At 38.5% G+C, this 22,876-nt stretch overlaps 1 protein-coding gene across 1 annotated transcript in view; it reads left to right on the top strand.

The window, feature by feature from the left end:
* LOC120515818 (rab11 family-interacting protein 2) overlaps nucleotides 1-22,876 on the top strand; it is a 159,266-nt gene that overhangs the window by 121,018 nt on the left and 15,372 nt on the right. Inside the window, exon 4 of the mRNA XM_039737147.1 lies at nucleotides 18,068-18,170. Within this exon, the coding sequence (XP_039593081.1) occupies nucleotides 18,068-18,170 (103 nt within the window). The remainder of the gene's footprint in view (nucleotides 1-18,067; nucleotides 18,171-22,876) is intronic.

Genomic DNA, 22,876 nt, shown 5'->3' with positions numbered 1-22,876 from the left:
AAAGAGACAAATGTTTGTTTGCAGTGTTTTAAAGTCCCTGTCTCTACAACCTCTTGTGTTTCTGTGCAAATCTGTGTCCCAAGCGTGTCAATATAAAAATAACAATATAAATGTATGGTTTTTACTTCGAGGATTTTCACCTTTCGTGGGGGTTCTGGAACGCATCCCCCACGATCGAGGAGGGATCACTGTAATATGATATTTGTAATGTCTAATATGTCTTATTTTCTCTTATTTTGTCTAATATATTGGGTAATATCAGTGACTAAAGGGTGTTATTTCATGTCTAGAGGGCTCTAATAATGTTAAAAAACGTATTTAGAAAGTCATAAACACGTTTTCTATACTCTAACTCCAAAAACATTCGATTTATAAATAAAGAATCCTACTTTGCAGAAATTCATTTATTGCGGTAGAGTCTGGAACTGATTAACCGCGATAAACGAGGGCCGACTACATTGATAAAGTTCTCTTAAGACTTTGGAACTTTGAATCATCCCTAAACATAACCAAGAGCCAACATAGGCTTGATATAAAATGATATGATTGTACACAACCTAGAAAATTCAACAGCCTGTTAAAATTCTTTACAGTAGTTAATTATTCTTAATTTAAGTAGGTGAATCCTACAGTGGGAGGAGACATCTCAATTTTCCTCTTCAATGTTTCATGAAGAGTGCAGTAATGTGAGTACTAAATGACATATTTATGTGCATTTTGTGATAATTTAGCAAACTAACATGTAGAAAGCAAGAAGTGACAGGAATATGTTGCAAGTCAATTTGAAGATGAACTCTACAGAAAAGAAAAACACACACTTGCGCAATATGTGTATCAGCTGTTTCTGGTTAGCACTTTATCATTAAACAACTTAAACTGCTTAAGATAAAAACCAAAGCACTGAACATCCCACTAAGTATTTGCAGAATACAGCAGCAGATACAAAAGTCATTCAGTTTACAAATTAATGATCTTAATCATAGATGGGATGAATATCTCAGTTGATCATTAACCCCTGTATCCTTCAGTATTTGGTCTGCAGCAATTCCACAAACTAATATTTTGTTTTTGCTGTATTTAACAGCTGTGTTTTAACTCATTGTAGCAGTTTATAAAAGACACAAGAGGAGAATGATTGATGAATGTAAGAGTGTTGCCTTTAAGTGAAAGTTAATATTGTTTTTGCAAATAAACTGTCTGGAAGGTAGAATATGAAGTTGAAACAGTAATGATTCTCATACATTTGAGGGATACAATGTTTACTTTCTGAACTTAATGTTGGCAGTGTTTTTGTCATGCTTGTACATTTTGAAACGCTGAGGTGTCACCCACTGCCCTCGAGTCCCAATCCAGGTGGTTCGTCATGTGGTGGGTGCAGCAACTTTGGTAGGGAAAATTTTGAGCAGATGCAGCAAAGTCGTAGTGGAACAGGTTTAAGAAAGTTTTACATGTATTGCAGGACAGGGACATACCTCAATTTGAAATCAATAGGAAATTTAAAAAAGATCCGCAGTGGGTTAATAAAGTATTAAAAAAGAAGCTGCAAAGGAAGAAACAGCTGTATGAAGTGAATAAGACTGATAACTCCAAATTGGATCAAAGGGTGTATGAGAACAGGAGGGGCAACCATTAAGAAGGATATTAGGTAGGCTAAAAGACAGTTGGAGAAGAATATAGTAGATAAGGCTAAAGATGATCCTAAGTGATTCTTTCAATATTTTGGTAGTAAAGGAACAGTCAAGGATTAGATGAAGTGCATCAGGAACAGTAAAGGGAAATTAAAAGATACAGACAGTGAAATAGTGGATGCTCTAAACTTGAATTTTTCTGAGGTCTTCACAAGTGAAGAAGTGGATAACCTCCCAGCGGTAAATGGGACTACTAATGAAGTTCTGAAGGTTTTGGAAATTGTAGAAGTACTGCTGAGATTAAATAGGCTGAAATCAAACAAATCACCAGGACCAGATAATGTTTACCCTTGAGTTCTTAAGGAGGTTAGTGAGTACAGAGAAAAACCTTTGACACACATTTTTAGGAAGTCACTGTACACCGGTGAAATTCAGAAAGACTGAAAAATAGCAAATATTATCCCGTTAGATAAAAGAGATGGCCAGGCAGATCCAAGCAACTATAGCCCAGTAAGCATAATGTGCATCCCAAGTAAGTTAATGGAATGAATTATTAAGGATAAAATTAGTAGCTCATGGCAAGTACAGGAGTTTTTCTGAACAGTCAGTATGGGTTCAGAAGAGGAAGGTCATGTTTTACTAACATGCTGTAATTATATGAGGAAGCAACAAAAGAATACGATCAAAGTGGAGCAGATGATATTATTTATGTGGACTTTCAGAAATCATTTGATAAGTTGCCATATGAGAGGCTGGGCATCAAACTAAAAGACTCGGGAGTTCAGGGTGATGTTTTTAGATGGGTGCAGAATTGGCGTAGACACAGGGAGCAGAGGGTGATGGTGTGAGGAACCTCATCAGAATTAGCCGATGTTAAGAGTGGTTACCAGCAGGGGGCAGTGGTGGGGCCGCTGCTATTTTTAATGTATATAAATGATTGAGATAGATAGATAGATAGACACATACATACATATGTACATACGTACTTACTTACTTACTTTATTAATCCAAAGGGGAAATTTACATACTCCAGCAGCAGCATACTGCTAAAAACAATATTAATTAAAGAGTGATAAAAACGCAATGCAAGTTACAAAATGCAAGGTGGAGAGTGTGAGGCAGGTATAACAGTCTATAATCTTGTATAATGTTAATGTTTACACCCCCAGGTGGAACTGAAGAGTCGCATAGTGTGGGGGAGGAACAATCTCCTCAGTCTGTCAGTGGAGCAGGATGGTGACAGCAGTCTGTCACTGAAGCTGCTTCTCTGTCTGGAGATGATCCTGTTCAGTGGATACAGTGGATTCTCCATGATTGACAGGAGCTTGCTCAGTGCCCGTTGCTTCTCCACAGATGTCAAACTGTCTAGCTCCGTGCCTACAATAGAGCCTGCCTTCCTCACCAGTTTGTCCAGGCGTGAGGCATCCCTCTTCTTTATGCTGCCTCCCCAGCACACCACCGTGTAGAAGAGGGCGCTCGCCACAACCGTCTGATGGAACATCTGCAGCATTTTATTGCAGATGCTGAAGGACTCCAGCCTTCTAAGGATGTATAGTCGGCTCTGTTCTCTTGTGCACAGAGCATCAGTATTGGCAGTCCAGTTTATCATCCAGCTGCATTCCCATGTATTTATAGGTCTGCACCCTCTGCACACAGTCACCTCTGATGATCACGGGGTCTGGGAGGGGCCTGGGCCTCCTAAAATCTACCTGCCAGCTCCTTGGTTTTGCTGGTGTTGAGGTGTAGGTGGTTTGAGTCACACCATTTAACGTACTCCTTGCTTAGGTTCCTATACTACTCCTCCTGCCCACTCCTGATGCAGCCCACAATAGTAGTGTCGTCAGCGAACTTTTGCACGTGGCAGGACTCTGAGTTGTATTGGAAGTCCGATGTATATAGGCTGAACAGGACCAGAGAAAGCACAGTCCCCTGCAGCACTCCTGTGCTGCTGACTACAATGTCAGACCTGCAGTTCCCGAGATGCACATACTGAGGTCTGTCTTTGAGATAGTCCACGATCAATGCCACCAGGTATGAATCTACTCCCATCTCTGTCAGCTTGTCCCTGAGGAGCAGAGGTTGGATGGTGTTGAAGGTGCTTGAGAAGTCCAGAAACATAATTCTTACTGCACCACTGCCTCTGTCCAAGTGGGAGAGGGATCGGTGTAGCATATAGATAATGCATCCTCCTCTCCCACCTTCTCCTGGTATGAGAGCTACAGAGGGTCGAGGGCGTGGCAGACCTGTGGCCTCAGTTGGTGAAGCAGCAGCCGCTCCATGTTCTTCATCACATGTGACGTCAGAGTGACAGGCCGGAAGTCATTCAGCTCACCAGGACGTGATACCTTTGGGACTGGGGTGATGCAAGATGTTTTCCAAAGCCTCGGCACTCTCTGCTGTTCCAGGCTCAGGTTGAAGATGCGCTGTACTAACAAGCTGGTTTAGTCTGTAAATGATACCAAGATAGGTGGATTGTCAGACAATTTGGAATCTATTAAATCATTACAGAAGGACTTAGATAGCAAACAGGCTTGGGCAGATTTGTGGCAGATTAAAGTTAATGTCAGTAAATGTGAAGTATTACACATAGAAAGTAAAAATGTTAGGTCTAAATACACAATGGGAGGTCTGAAAATCGAGAATACACCTTTATGTGAAGGAAATAAGTGTTGTAGTGTACTCTATGCTATCAACTTCCAGACAGTGTTCAGAAGCCATTAAGAAGTCTAATAGAATGTCAGGTTATATAGCGCCTTGATGTGTGGAGTACAAGTCACAGGAGGTTCTGCTCAAGCTTTATAACTCACTGGTGAGGCCTCATCTGGAGTACTGGGTCCAGTTTTGGTCTCCAGGCTACAAAAATGACACAGCAGAACTAGAAAAAGTCCAGAGAAGAGTGAATAGGTTGATTCCAGGGCTACAGGGGATGAATTATGAGGAAAGAATAAAAGAGCTGAGCCTTTTCAGCTCCAGCTAAAAGACGATTAAGAGGAGACCTGACTGAAGTGTTTAAAATTATGAAGAGAATTAGTCCAAAGGATCAAGACTGTTATTTTAAAATGAGTTCATCAAGAACATGGGAACAGAGTTGGAAACTTTTGGGTTAATTTTGCAAAAACAGGTTTTGTTTACACAGTGAACCAGAGACACTTGGAATAAGTTGTCAAGTAGTGTTGTAGACAGTAAGACCTTAGGGACTTTCAAACCTCAACTTGATGTTTTTTTAGAATAATTAAATGGATAGGACTGGCAAGCTTTGTTGTGTTGAATGCCCTGTTCTCATCTAGATTGTTCAAATGTTCTAACAGCCAAGATTTATTCAGTGCTGAAAGTCAGGTGTGGATTCTAACAGGGCTTAGAGGGGGAGAGCGAACAAATGCCCTTCACTCTTTCCTCACACATGCAAACCAATTCCTAATTTGGCCAGGACAAATGGGTTAAATGGTTATTTCCACACTGAAGAGCAAAGAAGTTTAAAGACAAATATTGTGTCTCTGTGGCCTCCATCAGGTGTGCAACTGAAAAGGAAGGAGCAGGTAACACATATAAGAGGTTAAAAAGGGAAAAAATCCATGGCAGGTGAAAAGAGAATACATGAGTATAGGTGAGAACAAAACTGCCATTTTAGAAGATAAGGAGAGAGATTTTAAAGTTAGTCGGTTTTTAAGACCAGGAGAAATATGGGATCCCCAGCTGAGAGTAAGCTTAGCTTTTTATGTTTTTCTTTGAAAATTGTCTTTGAAGCCTTGTGAAAGAACACAGACAGTGTGATCCAAGTGCGTGTAACAATAAGCTTTGATTTTAACAGCTAGCCGTTTTTCTGTTTTAACTACGTAGATAGCTGAATGCTTCCTACAAGAAATGCAGTCGATAAAATTTGAAAAATTTTGCAAGGGGTCCATTGTTTAGTATTTAATTTACCAGGGGGACCAATTTTTATATATTTTTTATATTACTTTTACTGCCAATTGTGCATATCTTTTTCTTTCAGACCTGTTGCAATGTTCTTGTGTCTGGCTTGACCAGAAATCTGTTGTTGCTGCAAAATATTCCACATTTGATAGCTCTGATTGACCGTGTGCCTTGCATTTCTCATACAGCTCTGGGATGGCGACATGAGTCAAACAACTGAATCATCTTTTTAAAACTCTTTGTTAACTGTGCTAATTGGTACCAAGTCTTTAGTGAGGTGAAATGTTATTGCATCAGTGATTTCTCTCTGTTGTTTAGAACCTCTCTGATATGGTGTAAAACTGGCAAACATGTCCAAAATAGTTTTTTGCTTTGGATGGCATTCAGATCTGGCTTTGCATTTGTCATACAGAATTTTGTGGTGCCAGTTTAAATGATCAAACACATTAGTCATGTTGCCTCATGTTGTGGCAACAATTGCAAGGCACTGTTGACAAAGTACCTGTTTTTGGTGTACATCATCCTTTCTGTACCCAAAATAATTTCATACGACTGACATTAGATTTCTTTTTGCAATCATATCTTCCTTTCCGGTGTTTCCATTGTATATGTGATCGACGACTAGCAGGGCCTGCTTTGTTTATCCAAGAATGATTATGAGTGGTGGTTCACTGTTCATGCACAGCCTGCATGACACTCATTACCTAGTTCCATGTATCCAAAAACCTATAGCCTTAGTAAATTGTGGTATATCATACAAATCTGTCTGGTAGATAAGTTGGGAAATGAGAACTGTTGTATCAAAGCAAAAAGGTTGTAGTATGAAGTGTTTTTAATTTGCTTTACTTGACAACACATGTCCTGATTTAAGTACCTGTATGTAGCATTGGTTTTTACTCTTTCAATTCTGTTCATATATGTAATCCACTAAGCACTTTGTATTTACATGTCACTTGTTTGTACAAGTTATTCTTGTAAACTGACTTTGTAAAAAATAATAAATAAATAGCGTCACACATCCTGTGATGTGACTGTTATGCATGCACACATTGCAATGACAATGTTGAAACGATATATTGTGCAACCCTAGTGTCACCATTAACAGGATACTCTTGTGGAGCGCACTTCATAATCCCAGCAGTGCAGGTGGCTGCAGCATACTTAGACCAGCGGACAGTGGCACATAGCAGGAAAAAAACACAGAACAAAACAACAGATAAAACTCCATTTTATAAAAAACAAATTGTGAGTGGTCTCCCCTAGACTTTCTTGTATACTCTGATATGTGGATGAATATTTGAAGAGTAAACCACAAGACAATGATTATATTTTTTATATTATGTACATTAAAGAACCATTAACATCAAATTAATAATATATTGAACAATTATTATGAAAGTAAAGTTGAATAAATCAGACTCTGCAGTTGTATGAATAAAAAAATACCACTTTCGGTTAGCGGAAATAGCTCAAAAGTTGCTAGAAATCTATATTTTGTACTTAATACTTGTATGCAAAATTTGGTTGACCTAACTGAAAACGTACTCAAGTTATCGTGTTTACAAACACACACACACACACACACACACTCACAGACAGACACACAGGCATAATTCCAAAAATGATATTTTCGGACTCAGGGAGGTCTAAAGCTTTGAGATTCATTAAAATCTCGAAATCACATTTTTGGACAATTACAATACTTTCCCTACAAGAAAGTAAATCGGACTCAGGGAGGTCTAAAATGTTGTTATTCATCAAAATCTCGAAATTGAATTTTTGGACGATTACAATACTTTCCCTAAACTTTTTATAAGAGAAAGTAAAAACCAATTTCTATGTCTCCCCAGTGTGCAAAAATTCTAGTAGTGGTTGTAATTTCTTAAGCGATCAAATAAAAGCTAAGTTAAAGATGCGTGTCATTAGTAGTTTGTTGAAGTGTTCCGCTGTACTGGTCTGGTATTTAATAATAATAACTGTTTACACTTACTGTATATACAGTAGACCCCCGCGAAGTCACGGTTCAGAGTTCGCAGCCTCAGTCATTCATGTGAATTTTTCTCTAGAGCCTATCTAATAATTGTTGGCGGAAACCACTAATATCCTCCACAATTGTTATGGCTTTTTTCGTGGTAATACTGTACTGTAGAGAGAACAGGAAACAACTGTAGAGGAAAACGCAGCTTGGGATGGTGAAAGTAGCCAATAGAGTTTGAAACTGCAACTCCCAGCAGTCCCTGCAGTGTCTCTGATTGGCTTGCTGAAGGTGCTGGGGCTGTTGGGGTCAAAGGATGTCAGTCTGACTTTTACTGTAAGTGGATTCATGGCCATCCTGCAAATAAAGGGCACTCCTGAACCCATCCACCCGTCTTCACCATTTCAGGAACTAGCGGTAGGACTATCTTTACATTCCCATTCGTGCTGCTCTCTGGACTATTTTCATCATTACATTTCATCTGTTACCGTTTTTCATGATTTACTGTGTGTGTGTTTTGTTTGTGCTTTGTTGTATTTAATGTGTAATCGCCGTAAAGGGAACAGGGGTGGTATTGTTGTTTTCATTACATTCTTTTTTTGCTGTTTGATTACCGGTTTGCTTTGTTTTTGTCCCTGATTGTGAGTGTGTGCAGGTCGGGCCAAGGCTGGGTACGTCCCTGGAATCTCCACCATAAAAATAAATAAATCACCTTCTTCTCGTGATTGTAAATCTTAGCGGCACCGAACCACTAAAAAGAACGGAAAACAACTTTTTTAAAAAAAGGGGGGGAAACCCCCCCCCCCGGGGCCCAAAGCCCAAAAAAAAAGGAAAAAATTTGGGGGGGGAAAGTACCCAAATAGGTTTGTTTGCCCCCCACAGCCCCGGGTGTCTCTGTTGGTTGTGAAGTGCTGGGGCTGTTGGGGTCGGTTAACGGGGCGTTATCCGAAGAGAGGGGCGCTGAAGGGACCCCCCTTGGGGTCTATTTAATTTGGTTTTATTATTCAAATATCCTGTATTTATTCAACCTGAGAGGGACCGCCCAGATAGAAAACACTTAAACATGGCCAACAAGAGGGCCCAAAGAACCCGAAGAAAAAAACCATCCGCTGCGTCAGAAAGCCTGTTGGAACGCCTCTCAGAGACAGACCGGACAGAGGGGCAGCCGAACCCTGGGGCCCCCGGGGTCCCGTACCCCTCTGAGGCAAAAAGGGGCCAAGGGGGTCGGAGTGGATGTGATGTTTCCCCATTGGGGGATTACCTAAAACTAAAAAGGGGGGGTCCGCGGTTTCCCGGGCAACACCCCGGGGATAGCAGCGGGACCCCGTTTCAAAAATCTGCTTCATCACGGTGGGCCAACTATCTGAACGAAAGGGGCCGCTGACCAGGCAAGATATAAAAAAAAGCGGAAGGCTAATAAAAACAGCGGCGGCAGAGACTGAAACGGGAGATGAAACGGAATAAATTTCCACGGGAACCAACAGGAAATAAAAGGCCCCAAGAGATACACGAACTTAAGGTGCGGGGTAAATTGAAGGCGCGAGAAAACTGCTAAACTGAGGGGCTTGCGATGTTACATCTTTGGTTTAAAGGATCGAAATACCGAAATCACGAGGGGGGGAAAAGAGAAAATGTCGGAATGAAAAAAGGAAAAAAAAAACGGAACAGACGGCTGCTTTGAAGATGGGAAAGAAGGATAATGTAAAATTTAAAAACCCTGGGAGAATGAAAGTTTAAACCGGTAAAATTCCTATTCTATAATATTAAACAGCTGCTACGGCAAGCCAATGTCAAAATCGGCCTCCTGTATCCGGCAAAACTGAAAGTGGAATGGCAGGGTCATTTCTATGTTTTCGCTAGCAAGGAGGAGGCAGAAAATGAGTTAAGAAAGCTGATCCGGGACTATTCTGATACATAATTGTGAGTCATGGCGGTAAATGATAAAGCTAGGATTAATAATCTACTGTCTGATCTATTTGTTTTTAAAATACGGGTTTTTTATCAGCATATATTCTCATATTCTTATATTATTATCACTTACTTACTTATCATTACTTAGTATTACTAGGGCTAAATGTTTGTGTTTTATTGTGCTTAATTTACTCCTCTTTTTTTTCTTTTCTAATTATTTCATGTGTACCCTAAATGAGACTGTTCAATATCATACCCTTGGTTTGCTGTTATTGCTATTACTGCATTAAGACTTGTTATGCTTGTTTTGGACACATCTTTAACACCATCACCTGGGTTTATTATCTGGGGATATCATCTTAATGCACTAAAATTGATGAAGATTATATGTATGTATGTATGTATATATATATATGTATATGTGTATATGTATATATATATATATATTAAGTGCAAAATTCTTTTCTTTTTTTTTTCCTCTTTTAAAGACTATATTGGTAACAGATATCTCTATCTTTTAACCTTAAAGCGCCACTGCATGGGGGCTTGATGTGCTTTGGACGTGCTCTGTCTCTGGGTATGTCAGAGGACTGGGACTGCATGAAGTGGGTTTTAGCCTCACCTGGGGAGGCAAAAAGGGAGGGTGGGGGGTTAAGGGGGGAAGAGAAAGAGAGCAGGCTTGATCTATATCTAATCTATCATCTCAATCTTTATAATTATAACTATCAACGTAATAATAAGCTGCATGGCAACAACTCTTGGGGGAATAGGAAATTAAGACCTAAACTATTTCACTTCCAGTTAAGACTATAATATGACACCAAAAACTCAGAATCAGTGTCTCCATGATGGGACAGTTAACTTCGTAAGCTGGAATGTTAAAGGCCTGAATCACGAATTAAAGAGAAAGAAAGTACTTTCTCACCTAACAGGTCTAAATGCTAAAATAGTATTTTTACAGGAAACCCACTTACTAAGTAAGGATCAGTTCCGCTGCAAAAGACTGGACTGGCCAAATGTTCCATTCTAGTTTTACAAAGAAAACTAGAGGGGTGGGAATTCTCATACATAGAACAGTACCATTTGTAGCATCAGATGTAGTATTGGATCCTGAAGGGAGATATGTGATGGTCATGGGAGACTTATCTAACTGTAAAATGATTTTGATAAATGTTTATGCACCTAATGTTGATGATAAGGAATTTATACAAAATTTATTTGCATCCATTCCCAATCTGAACACTCATAAACTTATAATGGCTGGGGACTTTAATTGTGTTCTAAATCCACTTTTAGATAAGACTTCCTCCACAGGGGAACGCAACTAACACCGCAAAGATAATTACAAAGTTTATAACTGATCACAACTTATCAGATCCCTGGAGGTTTTAAACCCAAATTCAAGAACATATTCTTTCTACTCACCAGTACATCATTGCTACTCAAGGATTGATTACTTCTTTATAGATAATAACTTCTTGCCTAAGATTAAATCTTGTAAATACGATGCTATTGTTATTTCAGACCATGCTCGATGATCTTGGAGCTGAAATTACTAAGCCCCATACACTCACCCGCAGATGGCGCCTCAATCCGCTTCTATTAGCTGACGAGAATTGTACTGAATTTATATCCAAACAAATTGAATTCTTTCTAGAGACAAATACATCCCCTGAGATCTCTGCAGGAACACTCTGGGAAACTCTTAAGGCCTTCTTAAGAGGACAGATTATCTCATATCTTTCCCACAGAAATAAATCCGCGAAGAAAGTAGCAGAGATAAAAAGCGAAATTACTAAAATAGATGAAGAACATGCCAGACTACCAAGCGAGACTCTACATAAGAGGAGGCAGGCTCTACATTCAGAATTAAACCTCTTGACAACTAAAGAAACCGAACAACTAATTTACAAATCCAGACATCATTATTATGAACATGGAGAGAAAGCTAATAAGCTTTTAGCAACAAATTCACAAGCAAGAAGTGCAACGCAATCTCGTAATTACTAACACGAATGGAGATAAAATCATCGAACACAAAAATATAATGTGCACTTTTAGAGACTACTATAAATCCCTATATACTACTGAGTTTAAAGAAGACAATATACAATCTAATGCATTTCTGGATAAATTACAGATACCACAAATTGACGCTATTAGTGTGGAGGAGCTCGATAAACCTCTGTCATTATCAGAATTACTGGATGCTATAAAGTCACTCCAAGGTGGAAAAGCAGCAGGCCCTGATGGCTACCCTGCAGAGTTTTACAAGAAATTCTCCGCTCAGCTAGCTCCCGTCCTATTAGCAACATTTACAGAAGCCAGAGATAACCAATCTCTTCCACAAACCTTTCGCCAAGCACTAATCACTGTCTTTCCAAAACAAAATAAGGACTTATTACAATGTGCATCATACAGACCAATTTCACTTCTGAATAACGACGTTAAAATACTCTCTAAAATCATAGCTAGAAGGATGGAGAAAGTGCTCCCCTCAATAATATCACAGACCAAACTGGATTTATTAGGGGCCGACACTTATCTTCAAATCTTCGACGCCTGTTTAATGTAATATACTCACCAACTAAATCAAACACCCCAGAAATATTATTATCATTGGATGCAGAAAAGCATTCGACATGATTGAATGGAAATACCTTTTACTATTTTGGAGAAGTTTGGGTTTGGCCCAACATTTGTGCATGGATTAAATTACTGTATACTAACCCAGAAGCTTCAGTTTGCATCAATAACATTTGCTCAGACTACTTTAAACTAGAACGTGGCACAAGACAAGGATGCCCTTTGTCACCACTGCTGTTTGCAATTGCCATTGAACCACTGGCAATACATTGTCGAAATACTGATCAGATAAAGGGGATTAGCAGAGAAGGACTGGAACAGAAAATCTCATTATATGCAGATGACATGGTACTGTATATATCGGATCCAGAAAATTCTGTGCCTGCAGTCTTAGCAGCACTCACAGAATTTCAAAAGCTCTCTGGTCTCAGAATTAATCTGAATAAAAGTGTACTCTTTCCGTGAATTCGCAAGCATATAATATTAGATTAGACACCCTTCCTTTTATCATTGCAGAACAGTTTAAATACCTCGGGTAAACATCACAAGTAAACATAAAGCTCTTTATCAAAAAATTTCGTCGCCTGTATGGAAAAAATTAAACAAGACTTGCATAGATGGTCAACCCTTCATCTCACACTAGCTGGAAGAATTAACACTGTTAAGATGAATATTCTTCCTAAGCTCCTTTTTATTTCAAAACATACCAATATACATTAATAAATCGTTCTTTAAGCAATTAGATTCAACAATAACCTCATTTATTTGGAATTCTAAACATCCACGCATCAAAAGAGCGACCCTACAAAGACAAAAGGCAGAAGGCGGCATGGCTCTACCTAACTTCCAGTTTTATTACTGGGCGGCAAATATACAGTCGATAAGAACCTGGACACAAATAGAAGAACATACACAGGCATGGACCGCAATAGAAGTAAAATCCTGCAGTACTTCTTTGTATTCCTTGCTTTGTGCTCCAATAAACACACGCTATCGGCAATACACTAATAACCCAATTGTGCTCCACTCACTTAGAATCTGGAACCAATGTAGAAAGCATTTTAAGACGGAGAAGCTTCTTTCTGTGGCACCCCTGCAAAAGAACCACCTCTTTCAACCCTCACAAACATATGCAGTTTTAATATCTGGAAAAATTTGGAATTAACTTGCTTAGAGACCTTTATATAGACAACGTCTTTGCATCCTATGAACAATTACGTTCCAAATTTAACATTCCAGCTACAAATTTCTTTCACTATCTTCAAATCAGGAACTTTGTTAAACAGAACCTTCCAGATTTTCCTCATCTTGCACCCTCATCCACGCTGGAAAAATTATTGCTCAATTTCAAGGAGTTAGACTCCATCTCTACAATATATAAAATCCTTTTACAATCCCTTCCTTTCAAAGATCCAAGAGGACACTGGGAAAATGACCTCTCAATTAATATATCAGAAAAGGAGTGGAAAGTAGCAATGCAGAGAATTCACTCAAGCTCCATATGCGCAAAGCATACAATTATACAACTCAAAATTATATATCGAGCACATCTGTCTCACTAAAACTCTCCAAAATGTTTCCAGGGCATGATCCAACCTGCGAACGCTGCAACCAAGCCCCAGCCTCACTAGGTCACATGTTCTGGGCCTGCTCCAAATTAACATTATTCTGGACAAAAATTTTTAATTACCTCTCAGACAGTCTTGGACTCACAATCCCTCCTAACCCATTAACAGCTGTGTTTGGGGTTCTTCCAGAGGGTCTTAAAGTGGAGAAAGACAAACAAACTGTGATTGCATTCACTACACTGTTGGCACGCAGACTTATTCTGATAAACTGGAAGAACCCAAACTCTCCTCTTTTAAGTCAGTGGGAAACTGATGTGTTATATTATTTAAAATTGGAAAAATCAAATACTCAGTTAGAGGATCTGTGCAGACTTTTTTCAAAACATGGCAGGATCTAATCAGTAATATTTTGAAATGATTTTATAAAGCACAGAGAATTTGTTGATTTAGGTATTTTTAAAAGCCTTAAATTTTACACCGTTTGGCTTGCTCTCTCTCAAGGGTGGGGATCGATCTGTTCTTAGCATAATTCTTTTTTTTTGTAAAACTTGATTGCTATGTATTGATTGTAATAAAATTAATAAATAAAAAAAAAAAAAAAAAGGGGGCCGCTGACCAAAAACAAAAACATAAGTTTTTGTAATTCGTGTTTCAAGTTCCTATCTGCCTTACTGTACTTATTCGTTTTGTCCTGCATCATCTCGTGGTTGGCATCTGGATTGTCTGCCGTCTGCCTGTGTACATGATAACTGTAAGTGGATTCATGGCCATCCTGCAAATAAAGGGGCACTCCTGAACCCATCCACCCGTCTTCACCATTTCAGGAACTAGCGGTAGGACTATCTTTACATTCCCATTCGTGCTGCTCTCTGGACTATTTTCATCATTACATTTCATCTGTTACCGTTTTTCATGATTTACTGTGTGTGTGTTTTGTTTGTGCTTTGTTGTATTTAATGTGTAATCGCCGTAAAGGGAACAGGGGTGGTATTGTTGTTTTCATTACATTCTTTTTTTGCTGTTTGATTACCGGTTTGCTTTGTTTTTGTCCCTGATTGTGAGTGTGTGCAGGTCGGGCCAAGGCTGGGTACGTCCCTGGAATCTCCACCATAAAAATAAATAAATCACCTTCTTCTCGGCGGTGTAAATCTTAGCGGCACCGAACCACTACAGCGTTATTCATTTCTCCTTGCTACTGATTGACAGAGATGCATCTCCAGCTGAGTGTTCTTGTGTTTTCCGTTTTGTTCCTCTTAACCCTTAAACCGCCACAACCGGCTATAGTCGTTTCAAAATGGCATTTGAGAACGCACAGGAGCTGATCAGTCAGTGCCGTACATACATTGAGCAGCCAGCTTATGACCACTGCCAGCCCCTTGTGAGCAGGGGGGCTGAACACACACCCCTAGAAGACACGGATATTCCTCAAAAAACTATCTTAAAAAACGCTGATAGATTACTTTCACATTGCTCCCTTACTTACTGGGCTTACTTGTGTCTGCTGTGTCACGTGATATGCGTCTCACGCAACACTATGCATGCTTAAAAGCCTGAACAGCACCTGTCCTTTTTGGCTGATTGCTTTGTTTCTCTCTCCTTCCCCAGACATCCTCTGCTCCTGTTGGGGGTCCCTCTCCTGTTGTACTCCCCTATGATGTTTGTCTATTTTTTAATCGAGAACTAAATGCATACTGAGCTCATTTTACTTCTGAAATAGACATATTTGTTTGAAGTGTTTAAATAAAGTTCCTCTCTCTACAATCTCCTGTGTTTCTGTGCAATTCTGTGACCCAAGCATGACACCAGCACTGCAGCTTCACTGTCCCTGGGATTGAGCCACTGCACTAGACTAGCCTGCAAGCATCAGTGCTTACCTCTGTGTGCTTGAGTGCAGCCAGTTCAAGCACAGTTGGTTCAGTGATTTACTGAATTTCATCCATGGCATCAGTTGCACATTGTGCATATTGTTCTAGTAGTTTTTTAAATAGTTTTTGCAGTTCATTAGCAGTGTGTAAAATGTTCAGTGTTGCAGTGATTGTGATGCTCTTTGCATGAAAAAAATGTGTTCCATTAAAATTTCACTTTTTCTTTGTGAATTGTGATGTTGACTTAAAGTGCAGCAAAAAAGTATTTGGCATCCAGGGATGCATTAACCCCAAGTATGTGGCACTTTAAGGGTTAAAGTCCCAAGATGCCGCTGAAACGCCCTGCACCGTCTAAGGCCGGAGTTATACTTCACGCGACGCATGCTGCAGCGGACGCTTCTGCTACGCAAGCGTTGTAGTGTTTATACTTGCGCGCGTACTTTACGTAAATCTGGAGGAATCCACCAGGTGGCAGTGCGAGATATTATCGTGCTGAGAACATGTTTGGCTTCTCTGTGTTGTGAATTGCCTAAAACACCTATTTAATTCTGATTACACCTTACCGCAATATCTCTGAAAAGGATGTTTATTGATTAAATCCATAAATCCAGGGATGTATGTGTCCGTTCCAGGAAGCATTGGGCACGAGTGAGAAACAGTCCCTTGACGAGGCCTCAGCTCATCGCAAGGTGAATACAAGCACACACATACACTAGCGTCATTTTAGTGGCACCAAATTCCCAAATCTGCATATCTTTGGAAGGAAACCGGAGCACAGTGTGGAATACAAGCAGGAAATACCAGCAACATAACTCCCTGTGAGACAGCAATGCTATCGCTTCACCACCGTGACACCCCCATGTGTGTAATTATTCCCCCATGTGTGTATTTATTAACAGTATTCATTATTTAAACGAAATTATATGTAAAATGTAACATACACATTTTAATGCATTTTATCGTGAAAGTGATATCAAGTATAAATCTAAAGATTCTAAATGTGCAGAGAGTTGGAATATCATACATTTAATTTGTTCTGTTTGGCGATCTATTGCTGCTTTCCGCTGCTGAAGCAAAATGCCGACATACAGATGCATTCGCGGTGCTTTTATATTCAAGCGTCACATATTCCCGATCGTAATGACACGATACATTTTAAAAGTCTCACATACCATCTTTTGTGCCATCTATTTTTTATTGTTTTACTTTACCTGCTGTCAGGTCCAAGAAGCTTGTAGCGATTAAAAACTGGGATGGCGTTTACGACCGTCTGCTTTAATGATAAAGTAAACTACGAGGTTAAAGTGGACATTTCAAGATTAAAGCCGAAATTTCCACTTTAATCACAAAATACACGTTTTCACCGTGTCCTTTATTTTTTTCTAAGTGGCTCAAATATGATGCTATACATTATGTTGCTGTTTTTAATTTGCAAAAATTAAAACATAAAAAAGACATATATAAATGACACGATACATTTTAAAAGTCTCACATACCATCTTTTGTGGCGTCTATTTTTTTTTTGCAACTTCACATCGGCTACATAATGTATAGCGCTGTATTTGAGCCATTCATCAAACAGCAAAGTGCGCACATCGATCCCCGAAGGATCTCCATAGAGGCTTGCTGTCACATGTAGATAGTAAACAGAGACTCTGATGTCACGTTCCGACTTTTAGCACACTGCGCCCCCCGACTTTTTGCTGGTACTGCAACTCGCGCACGCGGCGCGCTAATTTCTGAGGACCTGCTCAGAGGACGCGTGAAATGAACGCTGGGAACGCGTGGCAGCCATGATGCGGACGCGTACGCGTTCTGAGCGTGAAGTGTAAATGAGCCCTTAGGCTTCTGGCAATGAAAACGTGCATGCATGAATTACAGTACATATAGTGGTAACATCGGTATTTTACCACTGCGGGAGACATAGCGGTACAATGTAAAGGTTTTCTTTTACATTCTTTTTTTTTAGGTAATGTATTAAGCTGAGTTTGAAATTACAGTGTTTTAGGGGCATATTTAGGGTCTAAACTATAAAAATAGACATTTTTTTAACAACATCCAAAATTTGTGGTTTTTTCACAATTCGCAAGTGCTCTAGGAACGTAATATAACCCCCGAAAATTTTGGGGATGTACTGTAGTTCTTTTCTTACGGCTTAAAGCACTTTGCAAAGTCCATGTAGAGAGGACCAGGGACACAAACCCATGGTCTCCTTATCACTGTGCCACGCTGGAATTCTCCAACATTGAAGTTTTTTTTTTGACGTGTAGAAACAGAAAACACAATGAATGTAAATGAAATTTTGACTTAAAGTAAGAAGAGAAAGTTAAATAGACTTTCTAATGTGTAAAAGATCTCATTTGATAAAGATAAAGAATTGTTGGGTCATAAATGGGAAAATGTGATCGCGCCACATAAAATATGGTGCTAATAGACTGGGAGATAAGAATTAGCAGGAGAATAAAACAAGAGCAAGCAGCACAATGGATAAAGTGGTGAAAAAAAAACAGCAATTATCCCCCAGACTAGCATATTTTGATTGATGTTTATAATGTAGACACTGATCAGTAAGAGTTTCCATAGTTTAAACTTAAACTTTTGTTTTTGTGTTTTTAACTCTAGTGTAGGAAAGCCTGAAAGTATTGAAGATATGAAAAACAAGGTGATGAACAGACATGGTCTATCAAACAGTAAAGGTGATCACGAAGAGAAAGGCAGAACTTCGGTAAGTGAATTCTAATGGAGGCAGGTGGGAATGGTGAATTATGAAACATGTGGAGTTTGGAAACTCAGGAAACAGTTTTTTGTTGGAGGTTAACAGATTCTCATGTTATTATAATACAGAAATATGGGTTCTGACAAACGGGAGTTGGTGAAACAATGGGTAAAAGAAGCCTCAAATGTTTTCTGACTTTGGAGATTTCTTTTTCTATTCGCCTTCAATTTTTCTTCTCATCTCTTTCATTTTAATCAAATCCTTATTTTACTTTTTTGATTTGCATTTGTTATTGAACTTGGTGAATGTTTACATCAGACATCTCCAAACAAATATTGACTCTATAAAGGTTGGCTTGTGAGGTACTGTAATATTTAATTTTATTGTAAAAACTAAAATATTCTTGTCATAATCTTTCCTTGCCTCCTCCTTTTTCTACAGCTTCTTCTCTTTAGTATGAATTTCCTTCATGTGATTTGGGTCCAGTCAAAGGCATCAAGTGGCCACTTGTAGCTGCTGCTGATGCTCTTTGAAGCACCTTGTAAGCTCACTTTATTAACGTTTTTTTTCCATTCTGACCAACAGGAGGTTGAATCATTTGTTCAGGCACACAGTGAGTCAAAAGTCCAGCACTAAGCCACCCTGCTATAATGTTACACAATACTGTAAATCTTATTGTTAAACAGATATGCTTAAGTCACTATTGTACCTCAAATAACACATTTTCTTTATATATTCATATTTCTTCATTGGGAGTATTTACATCTAATATATAATATTGCAGTTAAAACATGTTTTCTATATTCTTGTTTTTTTTTTTTTCATTTTATTTCTTTCTTCCTCTCTGTCTTTAAGAACGAGTACATAAGTAGTGATGTTTTTCATTAAACATCTTATGAACATGAACATATCTAATGGAATATTAAGAATAATTAATTTTAGGAACATTTAATGCAACAGTCTAAATATAAAGGGCTGGATAACGACTCAAGAAGCAACTTTGTCATCCTTTTGTGAATGTGTTCAAGGAGTTAAAAAAAAAAAAAGACACCTTCTGGGTGCTAGTGAGATCACACTAACAAGCTATGTGTTGAGAAGAATTTAAATATCTATTTGTATTAAAGGAATGTCCTCAGAAAAAAATGCAGAGGCATCTGAACCTCATTACTCAGAAATAGCTATTGTGAAGCATGATCCGGAACTTTTGAATTTTCCAAGTTATAGATATATTCATTTGAGCAAAATTATTTCTGCTAATTAATGAAACTAGCATTCAGTGACATGACATCTGTATTTTCCCAATTTATCTGATATTTGTTATTCTTTAAAGCAGGACTTAGATCAGTTGGATTTACCTTGAATACATGTTGTTCATTCTCCATTTTCTAAATGTTTACAGTGCCTTTTCTGTAGTCAATCTTGACTTCTACTATGGACATGTAATTGTATAATTATACTTTACAGGTAAAACTAGTACTTTATCCAATAGTCATTTTCTTCAATAAGAAAACATAATACCTAAATTCATAAATGTGCCTTAATGCTGTTCAAATCTTGAATATTCTTGAGGTATCCCTATCAGAGCTACAGCTGCCTTGTCACTTGTATGCTGTTATCCAAGCTGTTGCTTTTTTCCTAGTAAACACATGTATGTAGGCTCGTGGGTTCTCATACGGTATGATGAACAACCATTATGTCACATGGAAACTGCTCATCATTCTCTACTCTACAGTTGAGCAGTTGGCTTTGCACATTGATTTAGTCTATTTGTTTTACTTCTGCATTCTTCTATCTTGCCTATCAAATCAAAAAGTTCCAATGCACTTCCTTCAGAATGCAGTGACAGCACAGGCAAACTTGACACACTTTCAAGTTTCAAATCCAAATGATGTGACATTACAACAGTATTGTTCAGCCCATTTCACCAAAATTAGTCTCAAGTTGAGATCTCTTCACCAGAGCTCTTGGTAATGTATTCCTGTGTATGATTCTGACAATGTGTGGGTATGACATGAATACCTTCCGAGTACGTGGAGGTCATGGTTTTATAGCCATCTGAAAAATGGTGTTCTGTGTGACTCCAAGTCTTACATACTCCTTACATTCTGTCAGTGCCCTATTTGTCAATTTTGCAGAACGACAGTGCCTTATAGAATTGGAAGTAAGCAGCCATTGCCTGCCCAAGAAGGAGTTTTGCACTGTGAATAGAAAAGTCAAGACTTTTAGAACTAAGAAATGGTTTTTTTTTTTTTCCCCCCATAATCACCTTTTAGCTTGTGTCCACTGTCCACACTTGGACAACTGTCATGTCAAGTAGTGGATAAAATGATAGAATTATCCAGAATGTCTCATATACGACTAATTCATTTTTGTTTGTCTCATGGTCTGAAAAGCCCTGGCTATTGTATTTTTCTAATGAGACTGGAGTAGACTGTGGTATGTCAACAAGAGTAGGACGCCTGTTATCTTTTGGACATGTAACAAAATATTAGGTCATCAGTCCTCCACGATTATTCCCACGCATTCTTTCCACATATACTTGTCTTTGCATAATAACAAATTAAATTTTCAGCTGCCTGTAAGTCAGGTAATTAAACAGTGCATTTTTATTTAGTTGAAAAGTAACATTTTCTCCTTTAAGGAAGAGCTAGTGTTTTAGTCTCCAAAAAAAAAATTGCTGCTAAGTTTATGGATTGCCAAGTTTTGATGCACTTCACTGAGAACTGAAATATGTTGAACGCAGACAGGAGCCAACTTCAGTTCATCCATCTTTTATTTGATATACTGCCTTTTACAGTGAAGTATTATTGCAGTGTGGTAAAGGGGCCCTTGTTTGACTCATTGTAAGAGTTCATTCCACTTTATCTTTGTATTTTATTTTTCAAAAGTCTTCTAGAATTTTGGGGAACATTAGTAAAGTTTTAGCTTTGAATGTTGAAAAATTTGCCCATTGTGTACTGCTTGGCTGCTGTGCTGACTCTTCTCACATGTTAATAAAATACCATATTACTGTAGTTGGGGGAGGTTGTGGGAGGGAACTAGCACAAAGGTGTTTTTTGCTTTTGTTCTTAATTGGATACTTTTTTTCTTTTTTTTTTAATAATAATTGATACATCCCCTGATTGGTACCATCTCCAACTACTTGCAATTAGTAAGCCATTAACTAATTAACAGTCAAAAACAGTGGCCATTGTCTGTGATCTACTCTTAATTACAAACTGTGTAACATTATTATTGTATGCTTTCAGGTCATGGGACCCATTATCTTGTATTCTATTTATAATTGGAGTGCTTTGGTGAAATATGATGTGCAAATTGCCTTACTTAAGGTTTTAAAAGTGCTAATAAAAAATAAATCAGTTCCATCCTTCATTACGTGAAGAACCTTAAGGAAAATAACACCTTTTATATAAGTATAATTGACATTTAATATACTTAAGTACAAGATAATTGCTATTATACCATTAGCAATTTTCAAAGGCGGGGGGAGGAGGCGCATTAAATCTACTAAGGCAACCCAAGGATTCAACAGATAGATACCACAGATGTGTGTAGAGGTCACATTGTCCATCATTAATCCTTCGAAATGTGTGTGTGTTATTACATCCCCCCCATATCCCCCACCCACGGACAAAGGTCACAGCAATTAGGAGTGGGTGCCTCTCTTGTGTTGTAGTGCCAACACCTGCCTCTGCAGGAGGAGCACTGGCCGTCTGAAACTGCTGCCTAATTAGGTACTATGAAGGGAGGGCAGCAGCGGCATATGCGAAAGTAGCTGGACTAATATTCCCAGAGTGAAGTTGCTCATTAGAACAATAATGAGACAATCAGAAAATGCCAAGGGTTCACTTTATCTCTCACTCCCTCTCCCCTTTTTTTCTTTTACTGTTGAAGTCTGCCTTCGATGCCAGTTAGAAAGACAGTTAGCAGACATGCAGAAACAAAGTAAAAATAATAGGTTTGAGCAGGCCTTTGCTTAGTGTTCCATCCAACCCACCATATTCCCCTTTATCCCTAGTGCTGATGTACTGAGTGCCACAAATATCATGTTCACACTGCACTGGGACACCTACGACACACTGTTGATTTGCTTTTCAGCATGTGCCATTCTTTTACATGTCATAAGTAAGGATGGACATGAGTGACCAAATAACCATAAAACATTTGAATACCAAAATACAGTACTTATTTTTCATTCATGTGTTTGTTTCATGAACATATACTTGCCCGGTTTGCAAGAAGCAACCAGTTATCAATCATTTTTCTATACAGTTTATAGCACCTTTCACAAACCACGAGATTTCAAGATGCTCTATAATGCACACAAGAATGTAACACAAATCATCATGTGTGGTAGATCTTAAGGCAATCTGAAAATCTAAACCTTCAAACAACAAGGCATCAAATTAAGTATAACATAATCTAATCAAATATACTTCACTGAAATTAATATCCATGGCAATAGACTGCATAGTCAGCATCAATAAACCAGAAAATCTGAAATGATTGTTTAAAAACAAATTCCAGGCAACAGCTCAGTTTCAAGAAGACTCAAGAAAAATGGGCATGTCACATATTTGGGATATTTGTTATTTGTCTGTGAGATTATTATGTCCAATATCCTAAAAAAAAAAAATCTGTAATGAATTACCAAAAACTGACTGATAGCCTGCCACAATACTAACCAGCAATGCAATATTTAGTCTTTTATCATA

The sequence above is a fragment of the Polypterus senegalus genome, chromosome 1 (genome assembly GCF_016835505.1).
Source record: "Polypterus senegalus isolate Bchr_013 chromosome 1, ASM1683550v1, whole genome shotgun sequence".
Lineage (NCBI taxonomy): Eukaryota > Metazoa > Chordata > Cladistia > Polypteriformes > Polypteridae > Polypterus > Polypterus senegalus.
This window is presented reverse-complemented; position numbering and strand designations above follow the sequence as displayed.